Source organism: Myotis daubentonii, chromosome 5 (assembly GCF_963259705.1).
Source record: "Myotis daubentonii chromosome 5, mMyoDau2.1, whole genome shotgun sequence".
NCBI lineage: Eukaryota > Metazoa > Chordata > Mammalia > Chiroptera > Vespertilionidae > Myotis > Myotis daubentonii.
In genome coordinates, this window is record NC_081844.1 from 96,662,138 (window position 1) to 96,686,721 (window position 24,584).

At 42.5% G+C, this 24,584-nt stretch overlaps 1 protein-coding gene across 4 annotated transcripts in view; it reads right to left on the reverse strand.

Annotated features, from left to right (window-relative positions):
* EBF1 (EBF transcription factor 1) overlaps positions 1-24,584 on the reverse strand; it is a 391,814-nt gene that overhangs the window by 121,039 nt on the left and 246,191 nt on the right. For 2 of the 4 annotated variants that reach the window (XM_059699069.1, XM_059699068.1), the window contains exon 8: positions 9,621-9,738. In XM_059699069.1, the coding sequence (XP_059555052.1) occupies positions 9,621-9,738 (118 nt within the window). Of the gene's footprint in view, positions 1-9,596; positions 9,739-24,584 lie in introns of all 4 variants that reach the window. The other 2 variants (XM_059699067.1, XM_059699066.1) reach the window with 1 other exon arrangement.

Genomic DNA, 24,584 nt, shown 5'->3' on the forward strand with positions numbered 1-24,584 from the left:
TACGTGGCTGTGTAAGCCACACTTTGTGGCTTTTCCAGGCCTCCCCACTGTGAACCTCCTGCAGAAATGCCCATGGTGGAGGGAAGTTGGCCTTAGATCTGTCCTGTGGAATGACCATGACCTTGAGGGCCATTCATCAAGGCAGTGTGTATGGCCCCCCCAGAGATAGACCTCTCACAGAATCATCAGGGTTCAAACAACAGATCATCATAGCTTAAAGGGCTCTACCAAGGCTGTACCCCTTTAATAGATGAGGAAACTGAGGCCCAAAGAAATCAAAGTACATACTCAAGGTCATGAGCAAGGTAGTGGCAGTGCTCTCTTCTTATTTATTTCTGCATGTATAACTGAAAATGTTCAGTCAAATATGATTCAAACCCACTCCTGGCCACACTGCCCCCTAAAGATATTATCTTCAGAATGTGTGTGGCAGCACAGAGAAACTTTCATTGGCATATTCGCCTCATCTGAATCCTCTAAAATTCTCCTGAGGGAAGGTACTCAGGCAAGTAAGTAGAAAGAGGCCCTTGGTTTAGAGAACAATCAATTATGCAAATAATCAAAACTGGAATTATGATGTTTTTGTAATCAACTGTAAGATTAAAAAATTAGCCTTTAAAAAAGTCTGCAATTGCCCAGCAGGTGTAGCTCAGTGGTTGCATGTCGATCTGTGAACCAGGAGGTCACGGTTCAATTCCCAGTAGGGGGCGTGCAGGAGTCAGCCCGTCAATGAGTCTCTCTCATCATTGTTGTTTTTATCTCTCTCTGCCTCTCCCTGTCTGAAATAAATCAATACATATATATTTTTAAAAAATAAAATAAAAAGTCTGCCATTTTCTGTCCAAAATGTAAGCAGAAAGTACTGCCCGCCTCCCCCACACCATCCCCCACATACTTATTAAAGTAAGTTAGGTGTGGCTCATTCATTTATTAGATCACACAAAATATCAAATACTGGAAGTTTCCCACAGTTGATGGGCCTGTCGAGAAATTTATATAAGGAAACAGCCTTCCAGAATTCGTATCAGTTTCCCGTGTTATTTGGAGCGTGAGGCTTAGTAACCCTTCAGTACCTTAACAAAGATACGGTTAGTATCCTAACACCTAACGCACAATCTCACAGTTTTTTCGTGATCTCCTTTTTCTCGGCCTTGCATACATGCCAGAGAGCCCATATGGTCAACATATGATTTCTGCAGAGATGAGTTAGAAGATCCTTGCAAATAAATAAAATATTACCAGCCCCCTTGTTAACTTGCCAGCCCCAAAGACAACATGCCAGTCATCAAATAAAATCAGCATTTTCTTTATTTGACTAGCACAATGTGGTATAGCCACAGGAAAAACAAGTTATTGAAGGAAAATGAACTATAAGGTAAACATAAACATACACAGCATGCCCATCAAAATATAAAAAGACATGCTCTGGGCTAACTTTTGAAAGGTCTATTTAAGATACCAGCATAAATTGCCTTCCTTGTATTGGAAAAAAAAGGAACATGAGAGATGAGATGAAAAGAATTTAAGCATAATGTTCAGAGCAAGTGGTAGGGGTTTCTGGGTTTGACCCCACATCTACAGCTTATGTGCTGTGCATCTCTGGGCAAGTTGCCTAAATGCTCTTTAGCCTCGGTTTCTTCATCTTACAGTGGGGTGTCTATAGCACCTATGTGCCAGCATGATAAGGGCTCAATGAGTGTGTATTGTTGTTATTCTTGATACTTCTACTATTACACAGAGCTACACAGTTAGGTAGATCTGTGGTCCTGGCCCAGGTCCATGTCTGATTAGTTTTGTGGCTTTGGATAAGTTACCAAGCCTCTCTAAAGCCCAGTTTTCTCATCTGTAAAATGGGGATAATAATTATTATGGGTCCTTATATTTGTAAGGATTTGTTAAGATTATAAAAATAAAATCATCACCACAGTGCTGGCACATAGTAAATGCTCCATAAATGTTAGTTGATATTAGTCCAAAAATAATAATAGCAATAATAATACATATTGCTACCTGGCCTGATCATCATTAAGCCAGACAGCAAAGTCTGAGCACTGTTTCTCCTTTGTCACCAATGCTGTTGGTGGTGTCATATTCAAACAAGGATAATGTGGACCACCTGCTTCTCAGTGACCCCTGGCTCATGCACTCTTTAATCTGCCTGACACTGAGAGCTTGCGGGCTACCAAGTTCCCAGTGTTGCGATTTCTGGCGTTACCTGCTTTATGGATTACTCAGGGGACACACTGAAAGTCAGTCTTCACTTAGATTCTTGTTCATTATCTTGACTTCTTGCCGAGTCCTTTCCATGGTGAGGGAAGACAAAAGACATGTTCCCCACCGCTCAAAGCAAAAGGCCTGATTTGATGCTTGAAAATCTGGGGCCATCATGCTCTGCTTTGTGACACATCTGGATATTCTTAACCTTAATGTGCTGTTCTTGCATCTGTCTTGCTTTCTCAAGTAGGAAAATCAATTGATAAGATGTAATATGCCACCCTTGGTAACAAAAATAAAAAATCGCTGCTCTATTTTTCTACTTAACTTTGGACCCTGCACCAAAATGCTCTTGCCAAAGGGGGCCTGACTGGAGTTCTAACTGAAACTCTAAGTGTAAAGCTCTGGGTCCCTCATCCTCTGCCTGTGGGATCTGAAGGTGCGTTTCTGTCAGGAGGCTGGAGAGATTTTACAGACAACCTTCTTATGATCTTTGGAATCCCAGAGACACCTGCAAGCCTAGGCCAACCTGGATTGCACAGGCATCAGGGGTGGAACCCCAGTTCTCCAACATCCTGTGTAACCAAATGACCGTTTAGTTGTGCAACCCCTGAAATTCATACTTGCCAGCCAGCACACCATGACAAGTGCAGAGAGTACTAAACGGCTTTTGACAGAAAGTAGCTATGTGAGCCTGAGCTGGTTGCATCCCCTCTCTGGGTCTCTAGGAGATCTGTTTCATGGCCTCCATGCTTGAATGGCTCTTCACTCAGCATGTGCTGTGACTCAGCCATTGACCATGGTAGGAGAGGAGAGAAATTTGGGAGGGTGCATCTCTCTTTGTTGTTTGGTTTATTTCCACTCATCCCATTTTAATTTTGGGATCAGACAAGTAATTTACATTTCCTAGGTCAAATAATAACAAGCCTTAAAAAAAAAAAAAAAGGTCTCTACAAGTTCAAAAAGAAGTCAATAGGTAAACTCTTTCTAAGCTAATTATAAAAAAATAGTGAATTCATAAGCCAAAACCATCTAGAAAAAGAACCCTCAAATGTTTGACTTTCTTCCTATTTTGAACACGTGCACTGTTGACGGAATGAGAAGTGATCAGGGGGACAGCTTTAAGGCACAGCCAACTCCCTGGTGAGCTTCCAGAGGCTGGCAGGGAAGGGCAAAGTTATAAGCAACTCAGAGCAATCTTGCCCTGGGCTCTCATGGCACAGAAGCAGTTCATGTAATTACAACTGAGTTCATCAAAGCCCTGCTTGGTTGATGCCTCCCCACCACCCCCCCCCCCGTCCCCCTCCCCCCCCCCCGCCCCACCACCATTTCACAACTGCCACAACCAGGGCCTGAGCATCCTACGTGGGCCTGCGTGACCTGGCCCTCAGCAGCCAGCCCAGCCTCCTCTCCTGCCAGCCCTGGAGCAGCAGGAGCCATCCCTGTCTCTTTTGGTGCCTTGAACTCACTTAAGCAAAACAGCCTTTTATATGCTGTTCTCTCTGCCTGGAAATTTGTTTCTGTCCCCTTTGCCTGGTGAAGACTTCTTCATCTCTTAGGTTTGGACATAAATGTGATTTCCTCATAGAAAGGCTTCCCCAACACCTCACTCATCCTCACTCCTCTTGTGGGCCCTCTTTTATGCACAACTCTAAGGAGTTAGTTAGAAGTTTTGCTTAATGTCTTTCTTCTCTATTTACATCATAAATTCTGTGGAGACAGGGACTGTATCTGCCTTGGGCTACTGTACCTAGCTTAGTGTCTGGCATGTAGTGGATGCTTAGTGTGAATGAATGGGTGAAGGAATGATCTGAAGTTCACTGTTGCTGACACCTTATTCTCTGGCTAAAGATCTAAAGGAAGGGCTAACCTAGAAATAACCAGGGGATTTCTCTGTTCTCCTGAAGTCCTGTCTCTCCAAAGGCATCTCCTGAAATAGGTATCAGACTAGGAAAGTGTCAATGCTTCCGTTCAGAACACCCCAAAAATGGGCATACTAAAAGGAGGTCTAAAGATGACCCAACCCAGGTCTCATTGGAAACATACAAAACTGAGGCCACGGAAGCAAAGTGGACTTCCCAGAGTCACCCAGCTAGTTAATGGCAGAGTCAGGACCAGAATCCAGCTCTCCAGTCAGACAGGTGGATGCTACTTCTAATAGACCCAACTGAGATTCGCTGGCTCCTTCTTAGGGCGTCATTACACAGAGGGGAGAAGAGGAGGCCGCTCCGTTCTGTTGGAAGCTCTATGCTGTCTCCCAAGGAGTAATCTCCAGGCCTGACCCATCTTTCTCCATGTCCATAAAACAACAAATTTAAGTGCAGCTGGGCACCAGGAGGCAATGGGACTGGATACCCAGGGGCAAGCAACGGAAGCAAACACTGCTGCTGTCTGGAGCAAAAGGATTAAAGAAGGTCAAATGCTAAAGAGCAAGAATAACACCATGTTGTCAGGGACAGCTGGGAGGGGACACTGCAGTGGAAAGGTCAGAGCTAACTGGTGGTGGGGCAAATGGGATTCTGTTTCTCTAACGCCATAACCATAGCACGGAGAAGGCCCCGTGATTGTGTCACCACTCTCTTCTACAAGTACTTTCCGTTTGACCAAACCCCACTTTGGTTTTGATTCTGTTTATTTTGAGACCCTGGCACAAGCATACTTCACATCTCAATCTGTATAATTACTTTGAAGGGACATTCAATTCATTCGTATCTGATGCCCACAAAAGCTAAATGTCCATCGTTTTCCATTTTTAAAAAGTAGGGGTATTTTAAAGCATCTGTATTTGAGCCAAGAAACCAAGTAGGGCCTCAGGTCAGAACTCATGAACATTAAAATGTTCATCTTCTAAAAACTCTTGATTAATCACAGTTCTACTTATTTTTAAAATAAATATGAAGATAGTACAAATACACAACAATAATAAATATCCCTAAATCTGAAGAATAGCTGGCTGGGGCCTTAACCCCAGTCAGGGACAGGGCATGGCTCCCTGCCCTCTCAGACTTCCCCAGTGATCAGGAAAGTCCTCCAATAAATAGTCCATAAAGGGGGGAGAGTGGAGAGAAGAAAAAAAGGAAGTGAGAAAAACACATGCACATCAAAATTTTTAAGTCCCCTAAAAAAAATGAGCATTTGAACTGCTTGTCAGACGGCTTCCTGACAAAGCCACCAGAGTGTCTTCACTGGCATTTGCATAAACGCTGCCGGTGAGTTCACCACAGCTGCGAGCGCTAATGGTACATAAAGCAATTTAGTCACTTCTCCCGGCACCGATGTCAGGATGATGAGCACCAGCTCTTTGCCTTGTTGCATATTAGATCATTAGGTAATAAAGTGTTAGCTCGTGCAAGCTCACAGGGGCCCTGCACTATAGCTTTGTGAGGGCACCGCATTTTGCCATGGGGGTGGAAAGTATAAAGAAACTAATACCACAATTGGCCTTAAACCCAAGTAAACACAACCTGAAAGTCAGGAGAACAAGGGCAATATCAATACTCGCAAAGCCCTTTGAAGATCCCCAGGAATTTGCCCAAGTTGGGGGAGACAGGGCAGGCACACAAGCCGGAGCTGTACACAACCATGGTGGCAACAATTCAGTGTCTTTGGCCCTATGCCTGCACTTTTTCAAAAATCAGAACTCTAAGAGCAGTGACGTCCTGAGGCTGCCTCTCTCCCCAAGCATACCTCTCCCATAAAGCTATTGCTTAAGGAGGAAACCTCACTACCTAAACTCTCCCACAAATACCCAGCAAAGAACATCTCAGTATTTATGAATGAGGAAAAAGAGGGTGAGAGCAGTTACCAACAGCTTCAGCAAGCAGGGATTCAGTCACCCTCTGTGGATCACACAAGATTCCAGGAAATAAATTTGCCTTTGTCAACTCTTTTACTTGAAATACAGGGACAGTTATGTGAGCACAAGGGTTGTGAGTGTGTGGGTCACACAGGGAGACTGCATGAGTGTGAAGCATGGTCTCTATTTCTCTCATTCACAGAAAGATTTGAGCCACGAAAGGGAACTTTCCTCCAACTGTCTGACATGCAGGATATAAATAGAGATGTGCCGCAGCTCAAAATAATTCAGGCTACCTGTAAAGAGATGGTGAAAAGCCCAGAATGAGGGAAAACGAAGGCTCCTACAGGTCACCTAAAAGGCGAAAATACCTGGTTGTCTCACTGTGCAGTAGCTGCCGGAGGTGGGGGCGTGGGAGTGGAGGGGCCAAGGAGAGGGGCGTGGTTCTGTAAGTCTTAAAAAGGGCAATTTCAAATAGGATTTTTCAATGGCCAGATAAAGTATTACCATACCCCAAATCAACATGAGTTAGCATCATAGGTCCACACCCACACACGACCAATGAAAGAGCCCATAGTCACCCTTTGCTGAGTAGATATTTATGTAGCTATCAACTTGAAGTGTCCACATGAGTGGGTGGTTATGTGTGGTTGGTTGATTAATTCTACAAAGAAGCAGATTTCCAGGGCACTGTTGTTACTAAGAACCTTAAGGAGCTGTCTACCCTTTGAATCTTCTGGAGAGAAGTGAAGTAAGGCTTTGGAGAGCGGGAGGCCACCTAGCTGAAGGAGGTAGGACATACCCACATCTCCAACGATGATTAACCATTAATAAATAGTGAAATGTCATCATTTTCTTGAATCATATGCTAATAATAACATGGCCAGTTGTGGACTGGTAAACTGAAGCAGAGAAATAAAATGTTGTCTTTAAAACATAAAATAGCCCTGGCCGGGTGGCTCAGTTGGTTGAAGCGTCGTCCCATACACCAAAAGGTTGCGGGTTTGAGTCCCAGTCAGGGTACATATCTAGATTGCAGATTCCGTCCCTAGTCAGGGTGCGAATGGGAGGTGACCCATTGATGTTTCTCTCACATCGATGTTTCTCTTTCTCTCATTCCCTCCCTTCCTTTCACTCTAAAAATCAATAAAAACATATCCTCAGGTGAGGATTTTAAAAATTAAAAACTAAGAAAGTACAATATCACCGCTAAAATATTAATGTGTATGCCTAGAAATAAAAATATTTGAGCTGGGAGGAAGCACAGAGATTCCAAATCGTTAGCCCATGGCTATAGTCCTCCTAGGTGACTTTTACCTCCACTTCTCTCTCCAGGGTTTAAAATTTTGTAATTAGTTACCAACAATTAAAAATTAGGAGTCTTGCCAAAATGAACATCTAGCCCCACTGGGCTTTCACTCCCCTTGGTGACAACTGCCTGGGGCTGGGGCGGTGGAGCACATCTCTTGTTCCGCAGTCTCCACCCAGCCCACTTCCCCTGTGTATGTGACCTGCCCCAAGCCAAGGTACACATTACATCCCCCACCCTGAAGATCATCACCTTTGTTTTGCTAAGAAGTAAACTAAGGATCCCAAAAGGTAAGGTGACTTGTCCAAGGTCACACCAAGGGTAGAGGTGAAACTACAAATTTAATTTAGTTTCCCTGACGCCAATTGTCAGACTCTTTCCAACACATCATGATGCAAAATAATGTTCCTGGCCTCCACACCAAGAGGCGTCCTTTCTATCTGGTTGTTTTCTGCTGTTTGTGTTGGTTTCTTTGGTGGAGGGACGATTGGCCTGGCATCCTGAGCTGTCTCCCAGCTTCCCAAGGCCAGGAATGGGAGCTGAGTGAGGTCTGTACTTGGAGCACATTTTGAAACTGTGAACCCATGACTGGCACATTTCAAAGTGACAGTCAAGTCTGTCCCAGACAGGACAGTAACTAACCAGTCACAGTCACAGACAAGACTTCAGCTTTTAAGCCAGAGCTCTCCAAATTGTGCCCACTAGTATTTACTTATCTTTTCTTCCTTCCTTTTACCTAAACATCTCCAGTCATACAATGTCTTAAGTGACTCCAAAGGTATTAAGAAGGCAATAATACTGTAAAGTGAGGATCAGAATAATTTTAAGTACAGAAATGGAACTGTGAATGTAATCATGAGCAAGTGTTTCAAATGGCCTCCTCAAAAAGTAATATCCATCCATCTCAGCACTAATGAAACCATAAAGTAACAGCTTTTGAAAGATGATGGTTTACCTTAAAAAGACTGTAAAACTAGATGTAGTGAAGAATCCCTTCTAAAAGTGTTACATCTGGCTAATTAATAAAAAGCACAGTTTGTGTATTCCATAAGCACAGGCAAATAAAATCAGGCAAAGGATGATGATAATGGTGTGTTCATTCAAGTGGGATGCTGGCAGGAAAGGGAGTTTCTACCTGTGGACTACATCATGGACTGCTCACGCCCATGAAGAGTCAGGCCATCAGTGTTCATTTTTATGGTAGTGTTTTACAAAGAATCCTGCTGATCTAGCAAGCTGGAAAGTGAACTCGGGAAATGAGTTAAGAGTTTAATTTGAGGAGATGGCGAAAATCTAGCATGGTGATTGGTACCCAGTAGACTCAACTCAGTCACTGTTTTTTGGATGGATGGATGGATGGATGGATGGATGGATGGATGGATGAAAGATGAGTGTATTGACGGATGGGTGAATGGAGGGATGGGTGGATGGATGAATGGACAGGTGGATGATAGACAAATGAATGGATGGACAGAGAGATGGATGGAATGAGAAGATGAATGGATAGATGTTGCATTGATAATGGATAGATGGACAGATGGAAGTATGGATAATACGTTACATATGCATGTAGTGCTGAAGCATTCACACATATACTCAGTTGGGCCATGGTTCTTTTGAGTGGCATTCACTTTTCTTCATTTAATTTTTATCTGGTTTCCTCCAGTTCACTTGAAGGCACAACTGATTAGCCATAAATTCAAGACAAATGTGATTTCTCGCCACCAAAGGCTACGTACAGAAAGTAGGCTCTGCCACGTGGTGATGAGGGAAGGAGTCTGCACAGGGCATGGGAGAAACACTTAGTTCAGGCTGCATATTCAGATAGTGCCTCCAACGCAGCCTTTGGATTTTATCTCCAAATGCAGTTAAATATGTAGTCACAGCGATACACCATCAGTATTGCAAGGAGGATGGAGTTCATTGTACAACCAAATCAACTGTAAGCTCAAAATGTGTCATGATTTTTGTGATCCTGCTTTGGCTTTTATTTGTCAGTCAAGTGGAAGCTTAAAATAAAGCAGCAATCCAGGTCTCCTTCTGTCTCAACAAAAAGGAAAGATACATCAACCCATTTCCAGGGTAGAAAACTGTGCAATAGGCAAGGGCAAGACTCAAAGATATCTTCCTGTCTTTAACTACTCAGCATCCACATTTTTCAACAGGACATTGGAAATTTGAAATGGGGTAGAAAATGTGGTGGAGTTGGAAGAAAGAAACCAAAATAAATTCACAGTTAAAGGTAACAATGCCAACCAATGAAAATGATTCGCCTACCATGTTCCAGATAAGAGGGCGTACCTTCCGAGGGGTCAAGCCTCCGAGCCCTCCGCCCATGCTTGGAGTTATTGTGGACAAACATGTTATCAGAGACTGCCAGGACATGGCCATCCACATTGACTGTCGTAGACACCACGACCTGGAGACAGAAGAGAGAGATGAATGAACATTTTAATATAAAAGCACGGAGGGTAATAAACTCAAGTTAAATAAATAACAGCTGGGAGCTGAAGAAAATTGCATCGCGATTTCACATAATAACTGGTGCTTATGCTGTACAACTCTAACAAGAGGAGCTATTGATGAGCGGGTCTTTGGCATGGAACGCTTTTGATGCAGTTTTAAGTAAAATTGCACAGTTTATAGTTATACAGCAGAAGGTACACTGTTAACCATAATTTTAACAAGAGGATCTTTATTAGCATATTTTTTTACACAAGGGTGGTTGTGTTTCACCTAAATTACCCTTCAGTTTAGACACTGAAGCAGATATCACAGTTGATCATGCAAATAAAAAATCTTTTGAATCTTTAAAATATCCCCCACTTCCCCCTCCTTCCCCTGTGTCAGGGTTAAGAGGATAGAGAAAAGAAAAAGAGAGGTTTTAGGGAGAGCTGGGATGCAGCTTGCTCTCCTGACTGTTTTTTAGGGGATTCTTGTACTTTTTTCTTCCTACATTCGTTCAGTTAACTGGACCAAAGCCCCCGTTGCCACCATCACCACCACCCCCCGCCAAAAAAAAAAATCTCTGTTCAAGAAGGGTCTTAGGTCTGTGTTTCAAAGATCCCTCCTACCCCCAAATGGTGACATGGGTCCAGGGTACAATTCACATACCCTGGCCACCTTATAAACTGATTCTGAACTCAGTTTGTCGGAAAGGTGTTTTCTCAGAGAATTTTGACTAAAACAATGAGAAGAAATGACCTACACTTCTCCTTATATTAAATGGGGAAGAGGATTAAAACTGAAACCCACAGAGATATGTTTATTCATGCGACCTCTTACAACCAAATATAATAATTGTCTGTAATTGCAGCTTCAGCTCCCACCTCGTGCTCTGACATGGGAAACAGCAATCAGCTGGCTCCCATTTAATCCACCTATTATGTTGACTAATTAACTTTGCTCGACAGTTTATTTCTTCCTCCATTATCAGCCCCTGTCAGCCGCAAGCACCCTGCAGCATAGGGGGGACCTCAGGCTCTTTGATTGATCACCGATAGATTGACATGCAGATTAATTTAATTAGAATCACCTCACTTGAGAAATGAAAGACAATGGCAAGAGGGCTAATAGATCTGCTCTCATAATGAGGCGAGCCTCCAGAGCCAAGCTGAGGGTTTCTGATTTATTTTGCTCAATTCCCCAGTTGCTTAGAAAGACTGGAGCTTTAATTGTTCTTGGTTTTGAGAGGCATTAGCTTCTGAGGAGGTGAAATGCTTTACAAGAATTGGCGTGCACCAAGGCCCCCTTTCCTGGGGAAGCCTTTGCTCTGAGTTGGCCAAAGTGGGCACTGCATTCTAGAGTCTTGGGCAACAGGGCAGTTTCATCACCTGATTTGGGCAGAGGGGAAAGTGCTGGGCCATGGCCTGTGCCTGCAGATTGTCGGCCCTGCCTGACAAAGTGGCCCCCTGTGTGGACCCCTACACCCATCAACACCCATCAAACTTAAAAGTTCCCCTGCTCCTCACTTTGACCTAAAAGCCTCCTGGCAAAATATGGTGAGTTTCCTTCCCCCCTGCCTCAAAGGTGGCAACGAACTGTGGGCTGTGCACACACTGCTTCCATAGAATCAGGGGGCCGGGCTGATCTGATCGGTGTTTTTTCTTCTCGACCCTCACTTGAGGCCCTGCTCCTTATACAAAGCCCCTGGTGTCTGTCAGCCCCAGAGGCAGAAGGAAGGACATGGGCCTACGGTCATGCTGCCTCCCAGGGAGGACTTCCATGGGGTCTCCTAAATCCTCCTCAGGGCCCTAACTCCCAGCAGGAGCTAGGCCATCCCCTGGTTTTACTTTTAACTGTATTGTATTAAAACGCAAAGTAGACCATTGAGAGCATTCTCCTTGTCACCTTGAATCCTAGCTAGGGCAAGTCATTCATGGGAGGAGGTAAGTCTGAAGGAGCATTGTGCAGCTTGGTTTTCTCTTTCTTCACAATTGACCAACCAGATCTGACACAGCCTGAAGCTCCTGTGTATGTCTCATCAATTGTAGGCTACTTTAAAAGAAGGAGGAGGAGGAGGAGGAGGAGAAAACGGCCTATTCTTTTCATTTCAAAGAATATTATGTGTGGTGGCAGAGTCCGTATTATTTGAGGCAACGGAAATACGCCTTTCTTTTTAGTTAGGGAGATGACTTCGCAGGACATCTACAATTATATAACAGAGCTGACTCTTTCAAAGAAATTTTGATTTACTACGAGACCACAATTGAGTGGTCACTGGAGTCGTTAGCTGAAGAAACTATAAAAGGAATCCCAAACGGTAACTGTTTCCAGTGCCAGGAAATACAGAAAGTGGTTATTCTCGATGTCTGTCTTGAGAAAAAAAAAAAGCAATGACAATTCGCCATGCACCTGTAAGACAAAGCACTACAGGCTTCAGGCTTAAAATACCCAGTATTGTTTAAAGACATTTCATCTCCTTCTTACATTGGACAAAAACTGTTAAGGGAAAAAAACAACATTACACCCTCTATGTCTTTTTCTTGGAAAGAGAAGAATCACCAAGACCACATGTGTGATAAAATCATTTCATTGAAAGGTTCATTAAATTGGAGAAAGATAACACAGAGATTCCTCATGCTTTTAATTTCTAGAATATAAACATCCAATATGTTCCTCAGAAACCCATGGCACAATACATTTAAACTCCCCTATATCCCCAAAATAATTTCTCTCATTTCAATTTGGAAACGATCAGGATATATTTAAGTAAAATATAGGCTTAAATTAATCCACAGAGCAAGTTATAAATTTTTTAAAAATCTCACTGTGAAATGCAAAAGGGCACTGAAGTGTCCTTTAAAAAATAGGCCCATGGTAGGAGGGAAAAGGGCCTTTATAGTTTAACCCAAGATTAATGAGGTGCTGACACATTCATGCAGGCAAGGGGACAGACAGGCCTGCCAAATCTGCAACCTTCCCAAATTTTGTCAACAAAGCACAGCTTGAATTTGGGACAGATAAACATGGAAAATGACTTTACATTTGGACTCGACCACCCCTTCCCTTTCTACCCACTTCTTCATTCTCCCGCCCAGGGAACAACATGAAGGGAGTATGAGGAACAGGTCTAGTTAGAATTTTATGATAGCTGCTAGAGTTAAATCTTTAGTCTCTAGAATTGCACTGCCCAATACAGTAACCACACTGATGGCTATTTAAATGTAAACTACTTAAGTAAAATGTAAAGTTCCATTGTTCCTGAGTCATCATGGCCACATTTCAAGTGGTCAGTAGTCACACGCAGCTAGAGGGCAGATAGAGAACATGAGCATCATTGCAGAATGTTCTGTTGGGCAACGCTGCTGTAGAATGGTTTTGAAATAAATTGTGCCAATTTACTCACTAGGATGCCCAAGTTATATCTCCTGAAATAAGTATTGGCTAAGTGGACGTGTTTAGGGTTGTGTACATGTATATTTTCTGGAATCAAATTTCTATTGGATAAAGGGGCATACCCTTTTAAGATGGCAATCCAGAGATGTGCTGATGAACACCCAGCATGTACCAGGGTTCAACCTTCTAGGTGAAGGTACGCAGTGTGAGGGAATATAAAGGGCAGGAGAGAAGTCTGCAGCTGCCCACAGACTCTGAAGATTTTACATGGACATTTTCAATTTCTTGGCTCATCTTGGTGGTTCAGAATCTTCTCTGCTATATCCTGGATCTAGATACCGCTAAAGCTTATTATTTTTGCTATTTACTAGTACTCTCCTCTATTTAGAATTAGAAAAAAATCAACACACAAATTTTGATTCTTGATTCCCAAGCTTTCCTAGTGGATATGACTTTAACTTAACCTCTCAGAGCCCTAGTGTCCCTGAATCTCACATGGAAATAATCATAGTGGCCAACACACAATGTTACTGTGGGGTTGACATTATGTAAAGTGCCTAGTATGGTTCCTGGTTCATACTGAACAATTAGCAAGCACCGATAATAGTAGTTGTATAGCTGTTGCTTTTAAAGATGTTTGTGATGCTCAAAAAAAGTTTGAGAGGACATGCTGGGACATGAAAAGGAACCAGCACAAACTGCTATTTCAAATAAAAAGATACAGAAAGTATTTCTTCCATGTCTACTCTTTTATCAGTCTAACAGTGAAACCATTTTTAAAGACCTTTGTGCTCACAACACATAATTATATAACTTAGGCCTCTTGTGAATTGCAAGATCTCACTGATTTATGTAACTTTGCTTTCTAGATCTCATCTACATCTCAGCCTGTTACACTCTGGGCTTGAAACTCAGTGAAATCTTACTGCTTTAAAAACAGTCTGTAAATTAGACAGCTGATCAATTCAGTCTGGTGTTTCTAATACTTCATTGGAATGAGGGGTTCTCTGGGAATTTTGTTGTTAGTTGGCATTTCTTCACTGCCATTCCTCAGGCTGGCCCTCTTCCCTCCGTACCAGGCAGGAGGCTGCATATGTCCCAACTATATTATCAGAAATTCATGAAGCATAATCTCTGTCTCATGAGCAGATTTTCAAAAAGACACAAGCAGCTAAATTTAGTCATGGGTGGAAGGTCACATTAACAGAAGTAGCAGCTCCTGTGGGAGGACCAAAGGCCCCAAAGAATTGAGATCTGTAGCTTTAAACATTTCTACAATAAATGTGGAGTCAGAGCAAAGGTAAGACCCTAACAATATCTTTAATATTTAAATTTAGAGTATCTTGATAGTAAGTACCTCCCTCCAAAAAATCATCACTTATGTGAATTAATTTTAAATGATTATTTTTTAAAAAATTATATATTTTGGTTTTCAATGCTGATATATAGTAATTTGGTGCAAGGGAATTAATGTTAAAGTTGGTTTTATATGGCTTACTTGTCTCTGAGTTTAGCTTAGTCTATGTTTGCATTAGTTTAGGGCCCCTAATAGAAAGTATTGAATGCATTGGCTTTAAGCACATGAAATAAAAAGGCATTAAGCAACATTCAGGGACTAACAGTCGGCAATAAAAATAAACAAACTATTGATACTCCTGGATGAATCTCCAGGGAAATACAGCAAGTGAAAGAAGCCAATACCAAAGGTTGCACATTGCATATTATGGTCTGAATTGTGTTCCCTCACCCCCAAAATTCATATGTTGAAGTCCTAACTCTCAGTACCTCAGAATGTGAACATATTTGGAAATAGGGCCTTTAGAGAGGTGATCACGTTAAAATGAGGCCTTCGGCATGGGCCTTAATCCAATCTGAGTGGTGTCCTTCTAAGAAGAAGAAATTTGGACACACAGAGAGACACCAGGGATGTGAGAGCAAAGAGGAAAGACCATGTGAGGACACAGTGAGAAGGAGAACATTTGCAAGCCAAGGAGAGAGGTCTCAGAGAAAACCAACCCTGCTCACACCTTGATCTTGGACTTCTAGCCTCCCAAACTGTGAGAAAATCAATTTCCATTTTTAAGCCACACAGTCTGTGGTATTTTTTATGGAAGCTATAGCAAACTAATACACTGCATGATTCCATCTCCTTAACATTCCTGAAATAGCAAAATTTTAGAAAAGGAGAACACATGAGTGTTAGCCAAAGGTTAGGGACAGAGGGAATTGTGTGGCTGCCATTAAAGCATAACAGAGGGACCCTTGTGGTGATGGAAATACCCAATATCTTGACTGTGGTGATAGGCACACAGACCTATACATCATAAAATTATATAGAGCTATAAACACATACACATGCAAATGACCACATATAAAACTAGAAAAATGTGAATAAGATTGGTGGATGTATCGATGTTCATATTCTGTATGAATACTATATAGCACAATGTGATATTGTACTATAGTTTTGCAAAATATTACTATTGAGGACTAGGTAAAGGGCACACAGGATCACTCTATATTATTTCATACAACTGTGTGTGAATCTACAATTATTTGAATAAAAATTGACCTAAATGAAAGGCATTAGCAATCAAGATGTCTTTCAATAGGTGAAAGGATATACAAAACTGGTAATCCATAGAAAGGAATATTAAACAGCAATAAAAAGAAATGAGCTATCAAGCCATGAAAAGACATGAAGGAAAACCTTAAATGCATATTGCTAAATGAATGCAGCCAATCTGGAAGGACTATATACTGTATGGTTCCAACTATATGACCTTCTGGAAAAGGCAAAACTATGGTGACAGTATAAAGATCAGTGACCCTCAGGATTTTGGGAGGTGGGAGGGAAGGATGAATAGGTGGAGCATAGGGGATTTTACGACAGTGGAATATTATAAATCATACTTGAATTGTGGATATATAACATTCTGCATTTGTCCAAATCCATGGGCTACATAACATAAAAAGTGAACCCTAGTACAAACGAAAGGCTTTAGTTGACTATAATGTACCAATATTAGTATATGAACTGTAACAAATGTATTCACTAATATAAGATGTTAGGAGAAACAGGGGAGGGGGAATTGAGGGAGTCTATGGGAACTCTTTGTGCTTTCGCCTCATTTTTCTGTAAACCTAAAACTGCTCTATAAAACGAACTCTATTCCTTCAAACATCTGCCCTCCACCACACCCAGCCCACATTCTCCACCCAGCTGTCTGCTGAACCACTTATTAGACCCCTCGAATGTTAGTCACAAGAGACCCAAGAGATCAGCCAATCTAGTGGCTTCCAAAGGAGACAAGACTGCAGAGAGAGAATCCTAAGTGCAGCCACAGCAAGGCTGCCACTAAAGCATTCCGTGATTTCCTTTTGTTGACATGGATCAGATCATCTCCATATGGAAACACTGGTTATCTCACGCAGATGAGAAGCTCTGAGTTGGTAGGTTCACATGGCTTCAATTATTTTAAAATAGAGAGGGCGAATTTTACTCCATAAAGGCCATTAGGTTGGAAAATATGTCATCACATAAGGTTCGTAAACCAAAATGACAAAAGAGATTCTCAGGAGTTATGATACCGCAAATTTGCCCAACACTTCCTTTTACAGATAGCAAAACTGAGGCCACGAAAGGTTTAAAAACATCCTCAAGGTCATAGGACAAGTTCACAGCAGAGGCAAGCCTGGAGGGAAACTTCCAGATTTCAGGTCCAGTTTTCACCCACAGCAGCCTCTGGCCTCTCCATACATTCTTCTGGCTTCAAGACTCTCCCCTCTGACTCCCCTGGTATCTTCAAGTGAACACCTCTGGTGCCTACGTGACTGACTACACTTTAAGTAATTTTTACACAAAAATGGTCTGCAGTAGTAAGGCCTTCATTAACTTTGTCCTTTAAAATATCCTTCACTGATATGAAATAAGATATTCTCTAAAACCTGCCTGATTGCTAGCTTCTATCTGGTTGAAAGATCCCAAATAAGTCATTAAAAATTATGGAGGACACATGAACCTACAGGATGTAACGGAGTGAAACTGCTAGAATATGCAGTGAGTAACTGAATTAAATCCACACTTTAAGGCTCAAGGCAAAAACTCTCTCTTCTTTTAAGAGTAAGATAAGGATGGATGTTTTTAAATCCTCAGATAATTATGTGAAACTAACTTGGATCCTTGGGAACTAGACTCAGTTTCTGTCTCCTGAACTGTGACACGTGCTACACATAAAAAGTTCATTGGTGACCTGAACCGTGTTTTTCTCTCTCTGGGTCAGGATACTTTTGATGACTCCTGACGGTGTCATTGGCATGTAACTGGTGCTCTCCAATTACGTGTACACTGGCTGTTTTAAGCAGCAGTGAGCCAACACATACAGAATTGCCTTGTGTGCTCTCTACCAACGGGTTATGGCACATGGATGTTGAAATTGGAAGAAAATAGCATATTGGTCAACAACTCCAATTCCAGGGTCAGGCATTCCTGAGTTTGAATCCCAACCAAGTTTATGACTTCCTAGTTTGTAACCTTAGGTAAGTCACTTAATCGTAGGAATAAGTTGTGGGCCTACTATTTGCCAGGCATTATCCCATGTATTGGAGAAGTAGCAATGAACAAGACAGATGAAGTATTTGCCCACAAAGAGCTTAGTTCTTAGCAGGGGCAGAGCAGGGTTTTTAGACAATAAGTAAATAAGCAATGAAAGCAAATTTTGGAATATGAAAAGTTATAAGAAGAAAATAAAATGGGGAGGGGGATGTCTAAATGGGTGTGCTACTGTTGATTGAGTGATTAAGGAAGGCCTCCCTGAGGAGTGGACATTTTAGCTGAAATCTGAGTAAATAAGAAGCATTCAGCCAATCCATGAAGTGAGAAAATTTCCCAGGGAGAGGCAACAGCCAGTGCGAAGACCCTGAGGCAGGAATGAGGTCAGTATATTTGGGAAAGAGAAATGAAGGAAGAGAAGAAAGGCCAATGTGCTTGTTTGGAGCAAAGTAACAAGGAAAAGAGCGATAGGGAAAAAAAGAAGTCAGATAATACATGTGAAACACTGAGTCCTATAGGGTCTCACACATACTAAAAGCTCTATAAAAGTTACAAGTGAAAAAGTGAAAGCATATAATAATATCTTTTGTTGGGAAGTCTCGATAAGTATTGGCATCCTCAGAACCAATATCCATTGGCAACACTGATCAAACTGAACACTTTCATATCTATCTTTTCATGCATTTTACATTTTTTCAATAGCAGCTATACCTCACGTAGGAATTTATTTCCTCTAAGTGCAGAGCTACCACTCAACAAATCCAGCTCATAAGGATTCCTTCTCACTGATGCATATTTTCTGCCGAGCCCCAGCAGAAGGCTCATGCCAAGACACATATTTGCCCAATAAGCCGTAATGGTTTAATATATCAGGTTGAAAATCCGCCATTTGTATTTACCATGTTCTGTGAATTAATCCTGGATTCAGAAACTATCATTAGAGCTGCTTTCAGTATAATTAATCAGCGTGGTACATCTTGAAATTATTCCGTATGAGCAGAGTGATTGCAGCCCGGGCCCCTAGCATTCTGTTTGGTAAAGAATTTAATTGCAAAATGTGCTGTTTGTCAAAACAATATGAGGCAGGGGGTGGGGGACAGTGGGAGAGAAGGAAAAGGGATGAGAATATTTTTGCCTTTATTTAAGTGCCTTTCCAAGCAGACCAAAAGTGCAGAGGTTGGGCATGTATTTTAAGAATCCTCTAATGATACCCTATGACATATTGATTCAGAGTTTCTGTGGGTTTCTGAATAAATAACAAGGGTCCTCCATAATGTATAGAATTCATCCACCCAAAAAAGGGCAGAGAGTTGCCTTTTAATGTCGCTTCCCATGTCATCATTTTAAAGAGAACACACATTTCTGGTGGGAATTTTGGATGCACAACCTGGTGGTTTCTTCTCGTATTTTCTATCCTCCACTCTGAATGACTAAGAAGTGAAGGACGATTATTCGTCCCCTCAGATAAACATGAATTCCACTTGCTGTTCTCTTTGCTCTGGACAAATTATTCTTTTGGCACTTCCCAGGACAATTTATTCTTATACTTTAGCTCTGAGCATCAATGTTATCTCCCCACAAGCTTTCCCTGGTCACCTACTTTAAAGTAGATTCCCATCGCCCACCCCACACTGTTATTCTCTTTTGTAATATCCTGTTTAATTTTCTTTACAGCAATAATTACGATTTTTAATGATTTGCAATTATAAATTTGTACACATGTGGAAGCTGATGGTAATTGTTCAGCGTACATCCATTTTCTCTTTTCTCAGGCTGTATGACTAGGCATTTGCAGACCTCACTTGCTTATTATATACTAGAGGCCCAGTGCAAAAAAATTTGTGCACTCGGGGGAGATGGTGGGCCCCTCAGCCCAGCCTGTGCCCTCTCACAGTCTGGGACCACTCAGGGGATGACCACCTGCTGGCTTAGGGCCACTCCCCGGGGAATTGGGCCTAAGCTGGCAATCAGACATCCCTCTGGCAGCCCGGCAGCCCTCGGGAGATGTCCACTTGCCAGCGGGGAGCAGGCCTAAACTGCAGTCGGACATCCTTAGCGCTGCTGAGGAGGCAGGAGAGGCTCCCACCACCACCGCTGTACTGGCAGCCATCAGCCTGGCTTGTGGCTGAGCAGAGCTCCTCCCATGTGAGAGTGCCCTGACCAGCAGGGGGCAGCTCCTGCATTGAGCTTCTGCCCCCTGGTGGTCAGTGTGTGTCATAGTGACCAGTCATTCCCAGTCTTTCTGCTGTTAGGGTCAGTTTGCATATTACCCTTTTACTATATAGGATAGAGGCCTGGTGCACAGGTGGGGGCCGGCCGGTTTGCCCTGAAAGGTGTCCTGGATCAGGGTGGGGGTCCCACTTGGGTGCCTGGCCAGCCTGGATGAGGGGATGATGGCTGTTTGCAGCTGGTCACACCCCCTTCAGGGTGGGGGTCCCCACTGGTGTGCCTGGACAGCCTGGGTGAGGGGCTGAGGGCCATTTTCAGGCTGGCGGGCAACTGAAGCTCCCAGCCTCTCCTTTATTTATTTATTTATTTATTTATTTATTTATTTTTTTTTTATTCTGGTATTTATGTACCTTCTATAGCTGTCACTGGAGCTGAGAGCCAGCTCCAGCTCTGAGGCCCTGCTCCAGCTCTGAGGCTGCGGCTGGCTGAAAGCAGGTATCTGGAACTTGTTTAGCTTCTATAATTGCAACATTGTTTCTTAGAGTGCAGCTCAGAGGCCAGCAGCGGCAGGCGGGGAACGTTGGCTTCCTCCATCACTGGAGCAAACAAGCCTCCTGTTTGCTTCAGCTGCCTGGCTGCCGGCCGCCATCTTGGTTGGCAGTTAATTTGCATATCGCCCTGATTAGCCAATGGGAAGGGTAGCGAAGTTACAGTTAATTACCATGTTTGTCTATTATTAGATAGGATGGCCATGTGACAGACTCCCAGCCAGGGAATGTGAGCAGATTTGACAAGGGTCATTTCTTAACCTGGGCTTTTAAGAAGTCCATGTGCCCTCTCCATGCCCCCTATAGCCTTCAGCTGGGTGGATGGAGACAACTAGAACCTAAAGGACAGTGGAGACACAAAACGAAAAGGAGCCCAAGTCCCCATATCACTCCCTGGACAAGATCCACTCACCAACAACACCTACCTTATACCATTATATGAGCAAGAAGTAACCTTTTCTTGTACATGAGCCATTATGTATTCTTTGATCTATTTGTTACAGCAGCTAGTATTACCCTAAGTAATAGACCCCAGCTAGAATACCAGTTTCATTAGAACAAACACTCTGCCTTTCTTATTCATCACAATACACTCACTACCTACCACATCAATAAATACCACTAAGTGCATGCAGACATGAATGAGTGAATGAATGAATGAATGAATGAATACATCTTACATTTATATTCGTAGGTAGTCACAGGGCTAACATTTTTATATATAGATATAGTTTTATAGCCTCTGGAAAAACTTAGTTGAAGAGATAAGATGGATTTGGAAATGTACACTTTACTTCGCAGCCTTCCAGTATTATGGTGTCGACTGTGATGACAGCTTGTACCCAATTCTTGTTCCTCCCCTCTCCATCCTCATTCTGCCAGCCCCAACAAGAAAAGCTATTGATAAGGATTTAAATCTTAACCTTGACTTGTCTAGCTCCTGTCAGTTAAAAACCAGCCCCGTGACATGGATTTAACACAGGCCTGTGACATTAGCATCTTTTTAGTGTCAAGATGAAGAAACAGGCTCATTTAGTCACAGTGAGTTTCCCCCTGTCATGAGCTCTTGCCATCCCTAGCTTACGCCCCACCCTCTCCCCAACTCCCCTCACCTACCAGAACTGAATGAAGCCTATATCCACTGTTGTATCTAAGCAAATTTGTTACCCTAACCACAGCCTAGGGATTTCAAAAGAAAATATCCATTGTAAAAAAAAAAAAAAAATTATACCAGATTTTCTACAAGGTTTATTCCATACTGCCTTAATGTATGAACATACTTGAGCTCAGGGGAAAGTGATTAATTTCTTGAAAACACTAAGGTCACACTAATTGACATGACCTGTGTAATTAAGCAGTCTCTGTTTACACACCAGAAGCTCTGCCGCTGTGTGGCTGAGTTTGCTTGACAGAATGTCTTTACATGTCAAGAGATCAACAACCTTTCTTGTATCCTCCACAGTCACCTACACAGGACCCTGATTGCTGTTCAGAGGAGACATGCTAGGCACAGCTGTATGAAGATCAGACTGGCCTGGCAAGCAGATAAAATGGGTGAGAGAAAAAGAGCACCCATGACAATTGGGAAGAGCCCACTTAATAGGCAGGAGAGTGAGTTTTCAATGAGATGTCTCCAGGTCTCAGGTTTTCAATATAACTGGGAAAAGCCACAGGGAGATATAAAGAGTACGCCAGTTTTCTCATGCCCAAAAAGACACTCTCTCACTCCCCCTTGGAGGCAGCAGCAACATACTAGTAAAAATATTTGAAACCAGCTTCCCACTTAGTGTGCTATGAGAAAAATGATGGAAATTATAAGTCTTGTTCATAGGAAGCATTTGACCACTGTCTCCTAACGCATCTCTATCAGCCAGGATAGCTTGGGGGAAGACTAAACCCCCCCCCCCTCCTGGTTAACTCCTAAGATCTGGGAACTTCAGTAAGAATTCTTAACAGAGTAATCTGAGATGCCACTTTACACTGAGGGGCCGCTTTACTCAGGCTCCATCTGGGTAAGGGGTCTGTCTCACCCTAGAGAACTGGCCTAAAACTCTACCGCTTATGTGAAGCTCAGGCAGTCTTCTGAATAACAGCTTCTTTTCCTAAAGTTCATACAATTACAAATTGACCAACACTGTAGCTCTGTTCAGAAACAAGGCTCAGGTTTCTCCTCCTCCACACAATTCTACCCTCTGCTTGGCAAACTTTGGTGCTGTTCCAATGTTCTTCATCCAGATAGTATCTTTAGGTTCTATTAGGGCAAATGCCTCTTTTGAAAACCCCTCCTTAGCTTTCCTGGGAGTCCAGCACATATTTGTGGGTAGCCACTGTGGCTCTCAGATGTTGAGAGACCTCCTTATTGTCTCATTTGGTACCTGCCAACAGACTCTGGACAAGTTCTTTATAGTTCCACAACCTTAGATAACATTTGAGTCAGACTGCCTCAATACTTAATAGATGTGTGACTTCGGGCAACTTGCTTCCCTTCTCTAAGCCTCAGTTTCCTCATCTGTAAAATCCATAATCCACATTTACACATTCCCAACAGGAATATTGTGAAGATAAAAATGATAATTCATGTAAAATGCTTCACATAATATCTCTCACATCAGTACCCAATGAATGTTAGCTTTATCATCATCATTATGGCCCATGTCCATAAATGTATATCAAGGTACACACAGGGACATGTATAATTATACACATGTACATGGGACACACTGATATAGACACAAATATACATAGCTCTCTCCCCAGTACTTGACGCAGTTAGGAACAAACCAAGACAGGGAACATAGGAAGAGAAACCAGCTTGGACACCAGCACAAGGGAAAAAAATAAATAAATAAAAATATTGAGTTTGGGGGCTCAATGCATTAAAGTTCCTGGAAATATCCAGCAGGCAGCTGGTAGCTAGGTCTGAAATGGGATATCATGTCTCGAGGAACCTGACTCAAGAATTCTCAGTGTCGAAAAAGTGGTTAAGGTGCTGGGGTTAGAGAAGATACTCAGAGATCCTATACAGTGAAAAGAGTTCTGTATCTGAAAAGGAAATTTGGAGAACACCAACATTCACAGGAGAGCAGACAAGAGCATCCATCTCTTAGGAAGAGCTGAGAATGAATGAATGTTGTTATGGAATCCAAGGAAAAAGAAGGATTCAAGAAGGATGGTGTGGCTACCAGCATGAAATGATGCAAAGAAACAAGACTGGAGGAAAAAAATGGAAAGGTTGAATAAGAGATATGTGAAGTTTTAATTGAATTCTATTGAGGCAATTCATCCATTCTCTGATTGCATAAATACCCATGTGCCTACATGCATAAGACCATGTGCTAATTGCATAAAATGATAATTCATAAAATGTATAACCATACACAGATACAAAACTAAAGGAGTCAGTATGCATTCTGTCATAGGCTCCGCCCATCATCTGCCAGGAAGGAACGAGTGAGTGATGGAACAAAGCAGGTTAAATCTGAGATGCAGTAAGGAATTTGTCATTGCTGATAGAAAGAGATACAGCTCTTCTTCAACTCAAACACTGACTCTGTGGTGGCCAAGGTAGCTGCCCCTACTGAGACACATCCACCTACTTTAGGACCAGTTGGAGAATCATAGGAAAGAGCATTGCCATGGTTCAGATAAAACATTATGTATTTGAAGGATAGTATGACGTGTGGCAGGCAGCTCTCATGCCTACACAAAGAGTGTGCTCTTTGAGATAAAAGCACTGTCCCCGAGAAGAGTCCGCCAGAGATCATCAAGTATAGGATTGAACCAGTGATTCTCAACCAGCAACAATTTTGCACTCCCACCCCAACCAGGGGACATTTGACAAGGCCTGGAGACATCTTGGTTTGTCATGACTCGGGGGGGGGGGGGGGGGGGGGGGGGCGGAGTATCTCTACTGGCATCTAGTGGTAGAGGCCAGTGACAACTGCAAACATACGACAAACACAGGACATTCCATTCCCCCAACCCCACCCCTCACTCCCCACAAAGGATTAACCAGTCTAAAATGTGAATTGTGCCCAAATTGGAGAAACCCTGTACTGAAATAATGACCCAGCTTTAGTTTACTGCAAGTATTTTCTCCAAAGGCTTACATTTTATTTTATCATTTATAAATTACATATGCATGCAAAATGCTGTCTT